The sequence below is a fragment of the Serinus canaria genome, chromosome 2, assembly GCF_022539315.1.
Source record: "Serinus canaria isolate serCan28SL12 chromosome 2, serCan2020, whole genome shotgun sequence".
Lineage (NCBI taxonomy): Eukaryota > Metazoa > Chordata > Aves > Passeriformes > Fringillidae > Serinus > Serinus canaria.
In genome coordinates, this window is record NC_066315.1 from 86,860,377 (window position 1) to 86,876,830 (window position 16,454).

Sequence of the window (16,454 nt, forward strand, 5' to 3'; positions counted from 1 at the left end):
ATTTCAGTAGAGCAGCAACCTTGAGCATTTTGGGTCTTCTACAGCATCAATCCTATCAGCATTAGCTTCTACTTCCATCATTTATGTCACTGGTAGACACTGTACCTGAAAGGCAGGTCCCTTTGATGTGAGCAGCACATGGTGATGGACAGCCCCTGCTGGGATGAAGGCTAACACTGATGAATTGCTTCAGAAAGGAATTTTGGGCTCATTAAACTTCCACGGCTGCTGTGAAATTAAACTTCCTCACATGACTGCTTGCAGATTCTACATCATGTACTTTTCTCAGTTATCTCAGTCTAAATCAGAGTAAGCCAATAGAACTGGATGAAATAACAGCATCAGAGCACAGAACTAATAAATAGAAAATAAATTCACTAGGCATTTCTTTTGAATAAAAGCCTTTTAACAAAGACTTTTGGCCCCACTGCTCACCTTAGCAGAAAAGACCCCTGATCTCAAATCACCTCCTGTCCTCTTGCAAAGCACTGTTTTTCTCATTATTTTTGGCCCTGGAGGCTCTTCTGCTGAAACACTGTCAACTGGCATCAATGGCTGTTGGGTGTCTGAGCAGTTTCAGAGCCTCATCAGTGTTGTTCACTCATCCTGCCTTACTTCCTATCTTGTTTATTTGCTACACACAGTCCACTTTGCAATTTACTTTCACAACCCCTTTCTTGTTCATTCTGTTCTTTCCTTCCTTCACAGAACTCTAAGAAGTTTCACATGAAAACTTCCAATTTGATACAATAAAAATGACACAGTCAGTTACATGAAAGAGAAGCTACAATAAACAGCATGGCAACAAATTTTATGCACACAGAGAGAACGATAACTCAGGCTGTTTTATAGCCTGTAATAGATGGGCTTACCATGGGGAGGCTAGGGATGAGTCAACACTAAGGGAAGTGGGACAGATGGTTAAAACAAATGACTCTTGGGTGGGTTCCACTACCTGAGGAAAATACACTTCTGAGGAAAAGATCCTCTTTATCATCTGAATAGCTAGTAGAAAAGAAGGAGAAAATAATTTTCTGCATGGCTCCATGGGGAAATTGCCAGGTCTTCTGCTGGTTTGTTTATGTGCTACTCAGGAAAGCAAATGTAGAGGCTTACAAAGAATTAGTATACCTTGGTGAAAGGAAGACATAAATCTTTAAGTGGCTCTTTTAGTTGGACTTACCAAGAGACTCATTGAAAAGAAACATAGTAGATAATGCAAATTGTGCTTTAGGAAGGCACTCGACACTGCCACTGCCACTCAGAAAACTTAATGAGACGGCGGGAAGTTCTTAGAAAATATGATGAATAAACACTTATATTTATGGATAGGAAATATTATTACACCTAATCTTATATTCACTGAAGTGGTATGTCTCTTGATTAGAATTAATGCTATTTAACTTATATACCTGCAGTCAAGATTGTTAAGGGGACACTGAACAACATGGGTGGTCAAAAAAAAAATTAAAAAGGGTTGTAAATATAGAAAGCTGTTTATAACTTTAGAAGGTTCTAGCAATTTTGAATCCATGCAGCATGAAATGGGCAAAGCTGCTAACATCATTACTATTAAATGTGGGAACTGAATTCAAGTCCTGCTGAGAACCCCAGCTGATATGTGGAGGTAACTGGGGACACCTCCTTTTCTCATGCTTGAAGCAAGTAAATAAAAAGATCTCACTCATTCAAGTGAGGGCAAAGTCAGTTTACTGTACTGTCCTTCCTCTCCTTTTGTCATGTTTTAAAATTTTTTACTGTTTTCTATCAGACATGCTGAGCATGTCAACTTATTTAAATAGCACCACTGTCCTGGTCCACTAATCATTCATTGCTTTCCACCATTTTCTCAAGGACATCTGTCTATGTGTACATCTGTTCATATCCTGAGTGCCACTACAGTGATCTTCAGCTTCAGTACCTCTCTGCTCTTCCTTACCTGTGTGAACAGACTTTACTCTCACAGATCACAGCCTCTTTTCCAGTTTTGTCTTCTAGTGGCACAGATATTGGGTCCATGCCTAGGTGGGAATACAGAAAGTCACATTTCAATAAAAAAAAAAAAAAAAAAGAAGAATGATAAGATCATGAAAAAAGTTCCTATTTTTGCTCCTTTTCACAGTCACGGCAGCCTCACAAACAGCAAATAAAAACATCTTTTTTCTTTTTGCTAGAATTATATTCTCGGCCGGCAGGTGGCTCCAAATGATAAAACAAAGCTCAAAAGCCGCAGATGACCTTGGTACTCAAAGAATATTTAAAAAATACACAATTTCAGCTTCTCTGTTTATCTCAGGCAACAAAACTGGCACGGAATTATGGCCTCAGTCATGGTTTCTGTTGAAAGGATGGCTTCTCTGACAAGTCAGGAGATGATGCTAAACACTGTCATGTTCTAGTAGAGGGATTGAGTGATCTGAAAGATGAAAGATGGAGGAAGGGGGGAAGAAGAAAAGAGGCACCGTCTGTTCAAAAAAAGAAATATACGTGAGACAAAACTACAATAAACAAGACAAAATGTATGAAAAACTGCAAATGAGACAATTATTCCCATCTATTCATCTTAAAGTTTAAACCAGATGAGGAATCCCTGGTAATGATCTATCTTAACTTCTCCCACATTTTTCTTATCTGGAACAGAATGAGCCAAAGAGATGGAAAGAGTACTGTAGTTTTCTAGAAACAAAAAGAAAAGCTGTACTACTTTCCTTTCTGTTAATTGAAAACAATAATCTTAAATGAAGAACAAAGTGTTTTACTGCATGGCTGCAATGAATCCAGCTTTTCCTTTACACTGCAACATATATTAACCAAAACTTTGACACCCCCCCCCATTTCCCAGAATTATAACTACATATTTTGAGATCATAAAATATTGTAAACCAAATAAAAATCATGCTCTACCAGCTCTGTGATACAGTGAAATCAAGTTGGCTTATTTTATTCTGTAGAGTAATGAAATGTAGTTCAGATTCATTATAACATGACTATCAACTCTGTTTCATGCATGTTTTGCAAAACAGAAAGTGGTCTACTTCTTCTTTGGTTAATTATGTTAGTATGTCATAAGTGAAGACAGAGGGGCAAAAGTTGGGTTCACTTAAGAAATTATTACGTGCCAAAAATGCTTTGAACTACCCTGTACAACCTGAAAAAAAAGCCAATGCTATTATCTTATCAACTAGAACTCTTGGGCTTTGAAACAATTAAATATTAGAAGAATTCCTTCTGGAAAAGATGAGTGTGAAATACTTCATCCTGCATGCACTCTTAACCGTTACATCTTTCAAATACTTTCTAAGAAAGGCATACTCACAAAATTTCTTAAAATAGAATTTCAGGGCTTTAAAAAGGCTTTTATACACCAGCAAGTGTATCACATTTTTATTGAACAGTACACATTTTACAGTGATGTTTAGGTCAGTTAAACATTGTTAATTACAATTTTATTCTGTCTTTAAGGCAAAAAAATAAAGTAGAATAGTGCCAGTTACTAAAGTGCAAAAGCTGTCATTCTCCATGGTAATTTGCTTGATAATAAAATTCACAGATGTGCTCACAGTATTAATATAAAAAATTCTTATCGTTATAGCTCCTATTTTCAGTCAATGAGGAAAATTAGAGATCTGTTATTTCAATATAAACCATTCATGTAAATTCTTTCATCAGTGTATGCACTTAATTCCCATTCTTTTTATTGGCAGTAACACATGACTATTTGAAGGCACAATAAACTCCATAAAGTGCAATTAGCTGCTCAGTTTTGCTAGCATCTTTCTACTCCAATATTTTAAGGTGCCTCCTGGACACTCAGAATTTCTCCCACTGAGCAGTGACAAACTAATGCTGAACTTGCCAAAGCAATGCTGATTGTTAGCTAAAATGGAAAGAGAGAAATTAGTCTTTTCCAGAAATGTATTCTCAGCTGAATTCAGTTTGGCTACATGTTTGTGTAGGTCAGGAACAAGTGCAATGTAATCTGTGCTCCCACATATTTGATGGAGGAGGACTAGGAGATTTCCCTTGATTCTCACTTCAGTAAGGGGGTTTTTGGAAATGAAGGCACTTGCTCCTGCCCACCTTTCAGTTACTGGGAGTCAAACCTCTAATAATTTCATTCAAGACACATAAAATTCTTTCTCTGCATGAGGGCTGGTTTAGAGTTAGGTACACTGATTTTCTCTAAGTGGGTTATGTGATAGCAGGGCTTTGCTACACTCTGAACAGTAAACAAAATAGGGAATGCCTGTTAACAACCGCATAGCCTAAGAAAATAATTCTGACAAAATTAATAAATGCAGTTTCTCAAAATTAAAATTTCACTCCCTCTGCTGAAAGCAACAGAGCCAGTGAGAGAGTATGCACAAACCCTTCCTCTCCCTCTGCTCTCAACCCCTTCGTCAGAGATCCCCTTTCGTCTGGGAAACACCTGGAGCTCTCCAGCTGGCATACAAGCCAACTAGTTTCGCAGGCATGCCAGGCAAAGATCCTAAGCCTTCAGGCAGCTTTTGGCTCGTGTAGAGCCCCTCTCTGCCATCCTTGCTACCCACAGTGGATGGGTGGCAAGATTGCACAGCTGGGTCGGTCAGATAGCAAGTTCTGCCCATCCACAGCTGGGGCTACAGAGACACCCAACATTGCAGGGGTTAAAGAGCAATCCTGAAAGGGTGTCTCAGCACATAGAGAATTCAGCAAAAGGTGTTAGAGTAGTTACGGTCACACTAAATCATGCTGACAAACTTCTCTTGGACAGAGAAGACAGAGAATATTAAGCCACGTTGAAATGAAATAGCCATAAACAAATTTTCCGCTAATGAAAAGCTCTAGAGGGAAAGGAACACGTGTGCCTGGAGGGGAAGAGAGAACACATTCATTATGTTTTAAAAGTGGCACAGATAAAGTATTCACCATAATCTAACAATGTAACAGCAAAACACTCTTAAAAACCAATGTGGTTCCAGCTACGTGGGATCCGGCTCTCTCGGCTTCAGGCACTTACCAGAGGCCCCTACTCCAGCAGCACGCTTGCCTTAGGCTCTCTCTTTTGGAGAGAGACACCTCCAGCCAGCAAAGCGCGCCCAGGCGGAGGTGTGCACCACAGGCTGCGCTCCCAGTGGGAAAAGCGCGGATAGCAGCGGAGCTGGCCGGGAAAACACCGCGGGTACGGCTCCTTGCAGAGGCGAGGCAGCGGCCGGACCGCGCTGTCACTGTCAGCCGGAGCGCTGGGCCTGCACAGTCACCGAAGCAAGGGCATGGCAGAAATGGAAAGAACAGAGAAACTCAGCACAGCGACTGAGGGCAGAGGGAGGAGAGATGGAGGGAAGAAAGCCCAGCTTGGAAAGATGCATGCGGCTGTGGCCCAGCAAAGGAGGTTTGGGTGGGTGGCCTTCCATGTGCACGAAGGAGCGGAGCGGGAGGAGACCTGGAGGCGGCTGTCAGTCACCAGGCCAAGAGCTGCGGATCTGAAATAGCATCGGCCACCGACACAGGCAGCCAAGGCTCTGAGCTTCAGAACAACCAGCCTGGCTCAAGTGAGTTCCACTGCTCCCCACCAAAGGGATCACTGCTCACAGGCTGAGCTTCAGAACAACCAGCCTGGCTCAAGTGAGTTCCACTGGTCCCCGCCACAGGGATCACTGCTCACAGGCTGAGCTTCAGAACAACCAGCCTGGCTCAAGTGAGTTCCACTGCTCCCCACCAAAGGGATCACTGCTCACAGGCTGAGCTTCAGAACAACCAGCCTGGCTCAAGTGAGTTCCACTGCTCCCCACCAAAGGGATCACTGCTCACAGGCTGAGCTTCGGAACAACCAGCCTGGCTCAAGCGAGTTCCACTGCTCCCCACCGCAGGGATCACTGCTCACAGGCTGAGCTTTGGAGCAACCAGCTTGGCTCAAGTGAGTTCCACTGGTCTCCGCCACAGGGATCACTGCTCACAGGCTGCACGCAGCTGCAGGTCCTACATTCGCAACCAACTACAGACAGGCTGGAGGTGTGGTGGCAAAAGAAGCAGGGATTAACGTGGGATTTGCGAGGAAAGAGTCAATTTATTAAATTAAATTTGTCTGCCATGAAATGATTTAAGTGGAAGACATAACACTGACCCATGTTTGTGAAGGGATAAAAGAAAATGATTAAAAATTTAACACCAACAAGCAAATAATGGATTTAGTCTGCAGGTAAGAAGAAAGAAAACATAATAAATATTGAAACAACTTCCTACAGATTTATCTGCTCAGCCTTACCCCGCTGGTTTGCATGTGCACCCATCATTGTGCCATCTTAGGAGCAGTAAGCTCTGGAATAGACTCCCCAAGGAAAAGACTCCCATTATCTCACTGTCAAGAATTTTAAAAAAATGCCACAGGTTGCAAGACTAAAAAACAGCAGGACTACTAGAAAAGAGGCCCCAGATCACCTCATGGGCTAGGACTTTGGTAGCTAGAGTCATTATACAAACAATAAAATGACTCCATTCTTACACACTGGCTGTACCAAAGCAGGCTTGTAAATAAATGGCAATAACATTCCTGTTGGAGCATGCTGATCAATTACTTTTGGGTAGAAAAATGATCAATGGACTTGGACAATCATTTCCGTGTGGAAATGGTTCTCACTTTCATTGGAAGGAAGGCAAATGGCAGCGAAAATTTCAAAAAAGACACCCAGTAAAATGTAGAATTTGAAGGCAAATTTCACCCTGGCACTAACTGTAGCAAGAGATTGTAAATCTCAGTGTGAAATGGGTGCCTTGACTGTCATTTTTGTCTGGGAAAACTTCCTTCTGACTCCCTGAAGTATGACAGGTCTTACAGACAGGTGTTATTGACAGGTGAGCATACTAATGGGTAGGCACTTGTCTGAACAAGTGCTAGCAAGGAAAAAAAATGAAGAACAGACTCAAAATGGTCAGAAAGGAAAAGAGACGGTAAGGAAATAAATCTCTAGAAATAATTAGTTCTGAAGCACTTGATAATTTAAAAGTTGTGGAAGAAGGCTGTCTGTGCAGCTCTACTACAGAAATTTGAGGTACAAGGTGCTCCATGTAAAATCGAAATGAATTAAAGATAGATTTTCAAGGAATTAGTACAGAGGAAAGAGGAGCAAGCAGCAGTATATGTGTGTGAGCAAGTCTGGAATCCCTAAGAAGAGACTAGCTTGTGTTTGGGATTGGAAACAGAAATTAGCAAATAGAAAATTAGTGGAAGTATCAAAATGTACATTTGAGAAACCTATTTCAGACAAAAAGAATCAACAAGTCAGACTTAATTCCATGGAGAGTGCTCAGACAGTTGGAGATGACAGCAACCCTAATGTATGCACAGAAAGGAGACTGTGGATACAGATCCACTCATATGGCTTTCTAAAAAAGGGCGAAAAATCTGAAGATAAGTTCCCTTGTTTTGCTCTGGCTGCTGAAAATGTGGGCATGTGCATTATTAGTGGTTAAGACATTATGGGCTGAGTAAATTTTAGACCCCAGGGAAATTATGAACACCATTCAGACACATGCAAACTCAGCATTAGTAATGACTTCTGTGGAATTCAAACTCATCCCAGTGTTCAGTGGCAATGGCACTGTTATGAAAATAAATAATTTTCACCCCTGAGTAGTAAAGGGCTTTCTGTAACACTTTACATATTTTTTCTTTTTTCCCCCCCCAGCAGTGAATAAAAAGGATTTTGATAATTCCCAGGAAGCTCAACCATTATAAAATATTTGCCTGCTAGTGCAAGTATTTAATTGAGTTAAATAATGTCTGGTCCTTATTTTAATTCATACTAATTTCCACTGAAGACTTTACCCTTCTAATCCCACACATGGAAGGAGGAAGAGAGATACAAAATGGGAAGGTTTTTGTTCAAGGTGTTTAATGTTTACACTTCTATTCCTTTACCTTTGCATCGTTAACAATCCCTTCAGGCTATGGGACTTCATGCTATGGAGAGACATCCAGTCAGTAAATTTCCACATCTGTCTGTTCCTTTCTCCATCCTGGAGCATTCACTTTATAACTGCACATAGGGAGTCACTGTCTACTCTCTGCCTGCCCAACAATAAGTTAGGAAGCCCCCCAGTGCTCTTCCAACAGGCTGGGCTTCATTGCCCACAGCTGGCACAGAACTTGTCCCTGAAGTCACAAGTAAGCATGCACAGCATTCAGTAGTTTGGTGGGAGCACGCAGGTGTCCCTGCCTACAAATCTGACACCAATAAAGAAGGGAAGGAAAGGATATTGTTTACTAACCTTCTGCCTGAATGACCATAATTTTTTGCTTCAGATCAATTGAGGGGTTCACAAGACACAACCTTGGCTCTTGCTTCTGAGTCATGCAGACTCCATTCTGGTTTACAACCATCCAGTTTCGGTCATACAGCAAACCCTGGTTTCCTACTGGCCATTCCGTAACCTGGGAAAGCATCAGGAGGGGTTAAAAGGGTTTGAAAAATGTTTGCTTCATTAATAGATTCATGCTGAAAAGAGAGGGAAAAGAATCCATTCATAAAAGTTAAAGATACCACTGCACAAAGCTGACCAAACAAAAAAAAAAAAAATCAAATTACTCAAAGTTGTTACCTATTATCATACAGTTTAGCAGAGCTATAAGAATAAACGATCTCCGAAACACTCTAAAAACTATCTTCAATTTTATACTCATCCATTTTTAGGACCTATTCCTCCAGAAATTTTCATTTAACTTACAAAGCACAGAAATTTTATGGGAATTTTATGAACTAAGGCAAAACCAAACAAACAGCAGGAAAACTGTGAAATTCAAAATTCTGAAAAAAAAATTGTTTTTCATTAAATGGGACCACTTTATCAATTAATCCATTTGAGAAAATGTCTGCCACTGAAACTTCTGGTTTTGCTGGAGAATAATAGTTTCTTTAAATTCCCTTACAACAAAACACATTGTCTTCTTTGCTGTCTGTTCTTCCATTATGTCTATAACAGCCTTTACATTGAATAGCCCATACAAGAATATTGTTCTTGCTTTCACATACATTTTTCTGGTGAAAAGAACATCTGTTTCTGATGCTACACAGATGGTAATCTTCAAATCCAAAAAGAGAGCAATTTTATTAATGCCTTTGGGTGACATTAATATCTGCTTTCTTCTCCAGAATGTTAAAATATTAATACCATTCTTGTAATATAAAGCTGGCCATAACATATTCTTCAGCTCGCGTATACTTCCTAGTCACAGTTGAATAGGGAGAAAAGTTTACAGCTGAACTTTGTTGAATTCTTATAGAAAAGCTGAGCACATCTCACATGAATTAGTTGACAAAAGACTTCAGCAAAACCCTATTGAGTAAAAGGTATGTCAAGCACAGCCTGATGCTATGAAGAACAGCATGTCTGGAAGCACTGGTTAGATTAATTAAAAATCACATTTTTGTTTATCATAACCTAAGACTTGTCAGAAGCTAAAATATCTCATTCTTATAAACTTTTCCTGTTTTTATAGAAGCCTGCAGCAGCAGTTTGACACTGACTGCCTGACTATAGAAAGCTAAGGGCAGGCATGGTAGAGCTGAAAACTTAAAACATCAAAGCTGAATAAAAATAATTTCACCAGAGTGCAACCAACTATACTGAATACAGAAAATAGAAAAATAAAAATTAGGAGAAGAAACATATTCTATCAACTCACTTGATTTATAATGTTATTTGGCATTTTTTTATGCAACTGTGGATGAAAGTTCCATGATAAATAGAAATTTTAGGTCTGACAGTGTCATCTGAAATCCCATTATCCAAGTACCTCAAGCTGTTAGCACGTCAGCTATGTGAACATTTGCCCTGTATTTTTTAGGAGAGGAATCAGCCCAAAGACTGCAATATCAGCTGAAGAACACACTTTTGTTCTTAGTGGAAATTATTCTTCGGAGAGACCAGCATTTTTGGTTATCCTGTATAATTAGACTACAAAAAGCATTTGAACAGCTGGTGACCCTCTGAGAGCTGCAAGAATTTCCTGCTAACAAATCTCCCTTCCAAAAAAGAAGATCATTAATTGGTAATACATCCTCCCATGAATCCAACAGATCTCTACAGGATTTGATAGATATAGAGAGCAGAATAAACTAAAATAGCAGAAAAATGGAAGGAGACCACAAAGTTTCTCAGTTCCCTATTGCAACATTCAGTTGTTTTGGTTCCACTTCAGGACAGCAATCTTATTCAGGAAAAAGCTTAAGCATTTGCTTACCCTTCACTGAAGGCAAGAGGCTTTATGAGTGAAATAAAACTTCTCTTTAATCCGAGCTTCAGGTAGTTCTTGCATGCTGACAGGCATTAAAGGGTAAGCCCAGCTAACTAGCTAGCAGATATTTGGAAATAATCAACACCTTCCGCTCAAGATACCTCTGATAGGTTCAAAATAATGGCAACTAACTCCATATTTCATTCAAACCACAAATGTGATGCAGCCCATGACTACGGGTCCTCAATCCATTTTCCCTTCTTCCTCTGGGTTTTTGCCATTGTGGTGAGTCACACACTGTGCCCTGCAGTGAGTCCCTATCCTGTCATGGATGTTCTCTGTGCACTGTCAGGTGCCCAACTCCCTCTCTAGTTTTCAGCTCACTGTATTGCACATGTTGTCAGGACCCTGGTAAAGGAAGTTGCAACAGCAAAATAACTGTGGCCTGCCTTGGATGGAGAGTCACAGACGGCTCTGAACAGCCAGAGCTGCTGATACTGACACTGGAGATGGGCAAGGAAGAACACATTCATTTCTTCTCTTAGCACTTAGGCCTGTGCAGAGCATATCCTGCCCTTATTTCAAAGAGACTGAAGGGATTGTTAAAGAAAGTAAAATAGAGCAGGTTAGCATACGTGGCAGTGAGCAGTAGTGCATTATATAGCCTGTAATATGATTCCCTGAAGTTGCCTGGCCATCTCTGGCTACTGGGACAAATTAAAAGTGGGAGGACAGAAGGAAAGCAGGGTTTTAGATAGATAGCTGACAGATACCAGCAGAAACCTTAATTCCAGGCATGGCAGATGATGATGCGTACCAGGATCATTCCATTTATGGTCTCCTCTACCTGTCATGAGGATCATTGCATAATACAGCCAGTACTTGGTATTATCCCATCTGCTTTAGTCCATCTTTTCCTATTGCAAAATGAAAATATCCACTGCATGTGGGGTTTGGTTTTTTCTTTATTTCAGAATTTTCTGTAAAATATTTTGGGCTGCATTTCTTCCATAATTCACAGTAATGTCATCACAAAGGCTAGCACAGTTTTTGAACACATTAAAGGAATCACTGAAAAGGCTTTAAATAATCAAAGTTTAAAAATATTAGTGGTCTTACATATACTTTATCAACGGATCACTAGGAATTTGCATTGCATTTTAAATTAAAAGCTAGTTTGTCTTCTCTGTTGAGATGCAATTTTTTATACTCTGAAATCTACTGTAAGAATAATAAAGTTATTAATTAATTATTAGTTTAAATTCCTAGCCTCTTTCACTGGGCACATTGTATTATATAATTATGCAAAAGTCATAGACATGAGAGATGTTCCTGTTTAAAAATGCATGTTTAAAACACATTATGCTGGAAAAAATAAAGTGGTCTGGGATAGAGGTTACTCCTCTGCTTTTCTCCATTTATTAAAATAATTGTAGGAAAAAAAAGCACATTTGAGAAGTTGAGCTAGAAAATTCTGCCCTCCTCGTACTGCACTATGTGTACAAAATCCATGTGACAACAATGGCCAGGAACACTCCATACTATTCTGGAGAAACCACCTGACCTGCAGCGAGCTGACAATCTTCATGCCAAGTTTCATCCTCCCAGCTGCCAAAGCACTCTGCACTCTCATTTTCTCTGGAGGTCAAGAACCTCTCATACTGAACCACTTAGAATAGAACAGAGAAATCAGAGTTTAGGAGAGGAGGAGATTCTGTGACTCTAAAGAGGAGATCAAACAGCTGTGAGTTCACACTCACATCCTCCTCCAGTTTGTCCTCTGCCCACTCCGTTCCAACCAGCAACTCTGTGGGCAGATTCAAGTGGCAGATGGGCTGAGTCCTGCACACAGTTATCTGGAATTTTCCACTGCACACATTATTTTAGGAAAACTCAAGTGATCATGTAGTTACAATAAACCCTAGTTACAGCACATGCTAAAGGTCTGACCTCCCATACCAACAGGAGGCCTCCACTTGAACCTACAAATCTATGAGCTTCTGATCTCAAGTATCAAAGTATTGGAAGCATTTGAACCACTTCTGCCTTTTCACATCAGCTACATGAGTTGCCCTATAACTGATAAACATGGAGATCAAGTTTTTAATTTGGAAAATACTGTTCTAAATTTCCAGCTACTACAAAGCATCTAAAGCTATTTTAGATTAAAAACAAGACACTGATTTTCAGTTCTTGGATTCCAATCAAAGACTAAAGCTACGTGATTACTTTAGAACTACTTCAGAAGTTTATGTTTCCTTACTTTAGGAAACACAATGTTAAGTGTGAAATCTATGAAAAAACACACTAAAATGGTAAAAGAATAGTTTTGTCTATGATTCAGTCTTTTCAAGATAAAGCCTAGAGATTCTGGTATAATCAATATTTTAGAAAGCAAGATGATTTCCAGGATTTGATTCCGTTTAATTGTGGTAAGGTTTCTTTTCTAGCATGTCTTGCTTCACACTCCAGTGCATGTGACATACATTGTTTTCCTGTTTCAAAGGAAACAGGATACAGGCTGAAGCTGCAGTAATGACATATAAAAACATATATATATAGATACATATTGGAGGTTAGTGCACACAGCAGGGTCTAGGTCCTGGCAGCCATGGCTTTCTATTCTACTCTTACTCATTGGGAGGAGACTAAGCTACTTGGTGATTTAGAATGGGATAATGGAGCTTTAAAGAACATTTTACAAATGGTGGTCTGTAAGATGGTATTTTTATCTGTTCTATAGGCAGACAGTGAGATTGGCAGATCTTTCACAGGCTGGTTATAAATGTATGACAGGTCTAGAAATGCCAGTCAGACTTTTAGGAAGAAAAAACATGAATATCTGGTAGACACAAAAAAAGTCACAAGAGCAAACATATTTTTTGAAGGGATTTCATTCAATGTAAAACCCCATCCAAGGCAAAATAGTATTTTGACTCCAACTCCTGGCCTGCTCTCCCAATGCAGTGAAAGCCCTTTCCCAGTGGATGACAACGATTTCCCAGTTGTTAGGTCAACTTCTACTGTTCTTTTGCATGCACTCATGTATCTTCTATAAACCACATGGAAGCCATGTGGAAATGCACAAAAAATACTTTTTAAGTAGAGGAGGAGAAGAAGAGCTAAATGCTCTTTATAGTCGAATTTCAGTACCTACCAATACCTTACCTAAATCCAGTATTTATTTAATTTTCTGTTACTCTTTGGCAATACAGGCTCTGACAGTGCTTAGATTACAGGGCTTTAATGTGGCTGAGGCTTTGTCATAAAAAAATCAAAACAGACTTCAAAAATTACTCTAGACATGCAAAATTAAACCTCATAATGTATTTGCAGTTTTTAAATCTGTTTTTAAATTATTCAGATCAGCTAGTGTTAGCTGCATAATCTAAGTTGCCTTGGATTCCTCTTGCAGTCAATGAAAAGAAACAGAAATATCCAGGAAAATTTATTTCTCCTACTGCAGATGCCTGCTTTATGCTAAAATGAATAAGCAGGTGTCCATCACTCACTGCTTACAGAACAGTGTTGAGCGGTAGAGGTGGGAGCTGAGGTAAGATGATTCCTGTTTTCATTCTGGGCCCATTAACACACGCCTGGCACAAGCACTATGCATGAGACCCGGGGATTTCCCCCCTCCATGTAGAATTGCAGTCCTGTTTGCTGGGGAGTATCAGGTTTGTGTGAATTTATCACCTAAAGCTGTTTCCCCTCACGGAGCTTGAAGAGGAGAAATCTGGCTCAGCTTGTGGGAAAACATAAGCTTTCTTTCATGCTGAGGTATGTCTTACCTGCTCCTGGGCACAATCACTTCAAAGCCTTCCTAGTGCTGAATGTTGTGGCATGTATCTCACAACACCAGCCTTCATGTCAAAAGCAGAACTTAACCCCAAAGGTGCATGAGTACTGCCAACAAATTTCAGCAACTTCCATACTGGGCTTCTCTAATACAGCTATGAAAACTGCAACACTTCAACAAAGGTTAAAAAATTTTCACATGAAATGGGCAATTAATTTGATTTTCTAAACAGTTTGATCTAGTGGGAGGTTAATAAGGGGTGGAAATTGTTTGTTCAGGTCTCATTTGATGCTCAGGATTGTGTCTCTGAATTAAAGACATCATAAGCCAACCCAAATTTACACACACAGATGTTTGGTTGATCATTTAATAGTGTTTAATTGCCCAACCTCTCTGCACTGAGAAAGAAAAAAACCAAAACACGATCAAATCAGCTGAGAAGCCCTATTTGAAATTCAGGAGATTCGTCACTGGATTTGACCCCAATTTTCTCTCAGATGTGAGACACTGACCTACACCAGTAAGTTTTCATAGGGAAAGTTATACCATTATTGACATTCATTAAAGCACTTCCCAGTATGGTACTAAGCTGAGTGACATTGTAGGTCATGTGTGGGCCATACACCTATTTCATCATGCATTATTTAAAAAAAAAGTCACAGCTAAGGTGATGATATTATTAACTTGGTAAAAAAGCAATTAAAATCTTCAAAGAATGAACTTTCAAATAGCACAGCAACACTTAAATGTCATATTTCTGTTGCAAATGTATTTTTAATGATAACATTTCTTTGTAATGTAAATCAGCCGCCTCTCAATTATAACATGTTAATCAAGTAACTTCTCAATTGCTGCCTACCCATCAATGCCTACAACTCCATCACATGTCATTCTGTAAAAGCATACTAATTACTTGATTATATTTTGGTCAAGTTTTGCAAATCCAACTTTTTTCTTCAAGACAGCATATTGCGTGCAGATTTGCCTGTTGTGGGGGAGGGGAGAGCAGAAGACACATTTACCCCTCCCCTGTAACTTCAGCCTAATTCAAAATCCTTCAAGGTAGCCTAACATGTGGGATTTGATCCCAGAACCCAGAAAAAAGGAAACATGGGTACCCACACACTGCTTCCTAGTATGTCATACACACGGGTCTGATGAAAAACACAAGGCTGAGCTGCACAAATACTTTGGAATGGTTCAAGGCACATACCTCAAATGCAGAGCAGGATTTGATTGGGTAGAGGTAAATTTTGGTGACAGTGATGGGCTTGCCACCTTTTCTACACATTGGCACTGCAGTCTCAGAAACAGCTGCCCTCATGCTTTCTGCCTCAGGCTCTGGTGGCTGCCAGCTGCCAGTTGTCTCTGCCTCAGACGGAATATTCCCAAGTTCTCTGTCAGAGATTTGCAGTGTTGGAGACAATTTATCCGCCTTGTTAAAAGAAAGGTGGTCATCTGGAACAGACTCTGTCGTCAGCTTTGTAACAGACTGGAGAGGAATCTCAGCATCTGAGTTGGAGAGTCTGGTGGCTATGATGAAATTCAAAAAAGTCTGTGCATCTTCAAAAGAAGACATGTATCCAAAGGATATTCTCACAGAACCAGTGGGACGCCCATCAACTAGGTCTATGTTATCTCCACAGACATGGCCAGCCTAGTTTGAAATAGGAAGAAAACCAGAGAGCTGTCATTATACTTTGCTTTATTTCTCTCTAATTTTACCTAGTTATTAACTAAGTGTATCTTAATTCTAACCTGAAAAACTGTTGTAAAAAACAGAAGGTTAACTCATCAATACAAAGAAAAAATGAAGAAAATACCCTCAATCATCTTGTTATTTACTTAGGCTATGAAGATAATTTTGAGCTGCTTGTCCTATTCTATTCTAGGGGAAGAGATACTTCCCAAAAACATATCAGAATCACTTAAAGGTTGTATGTCCCATGATGGTCAGCTCAGACAATCTCCATGGATATTCCAGTCTCACCTGCGTAGTTCACTGGGGTTCAAACTGTGATGTTATGTTCAGATAACAAACCATGAGATGGCTGATTTTTTTTGGGCAGTTTTCTCAATATTCACTGTCAGAAAACTGCCATTTTATACCACCAGTGGCTTTATCATGGCTTGTGTTTAACAGTCCAAACAGCAGAGAACTAACTCATTTGGGATAGCAGCAAAGCAGAGACTTGAATCTAGAGCTCAGACATCCTAAGTGACATAGGAATATCCAACAAATCTGTCTTGCTGATCCGTCAACACATTGCTTTCAGGATAAAAGGATCTAGTCTTCCCTATAACACTTCCTCCTTTAAAGAGCACAAGTTTCCACTTGAAAAAATTTTGCTGAAAATTTTTTTGAATGTCCTATAATGACCTCCATGTAGATACCTATCTGATAGGTCTCTCATACAAGACTCTATGGAAAACTCTCCCTTA

General features: G+C 39.8%; 2 protein-coding genes across 2 annotated transcripts in view; both read right to left on the reverse strand.

Annotated features, from left to right (window-relative positions):
* CHMP5 (charged multivesicular body protein 5) overlaps nt 1-16,454 on the reverse strand; it is a 905,521-nt gene that overhangs the window by 61,145 nt on the left and 827,922 nt on the right. The gene's annotated exons all lie outside the window — the stretch shown is intronic.
* Nucleotides 1-16,454, reverse strand: part of MOCOS (molybdenum cofactor sulfurase) — a 209,300-nt gene that overhangs the window by 20,045 nt on the left and 172,801 nt on the right. The window contains exons 8-10 of the mRNA XM_018907594.3: nt 15,226-15,669; nt 8,248-8,410; nt 1,940-2,021 (exon numbers count right to left, since the gene is read on the reverse strand). Coding sequence (XP_018763139.1) covers nt 1,940-2,021; nt 8,248-8,410; nt 15,226-15,669 — 689 coding nt within the window. The remainder of the gene's footprint in view (nt 1-1,939; nt 2,022-8,247; nt 8,411-15,225; nt 15,670-16,454) is intronic.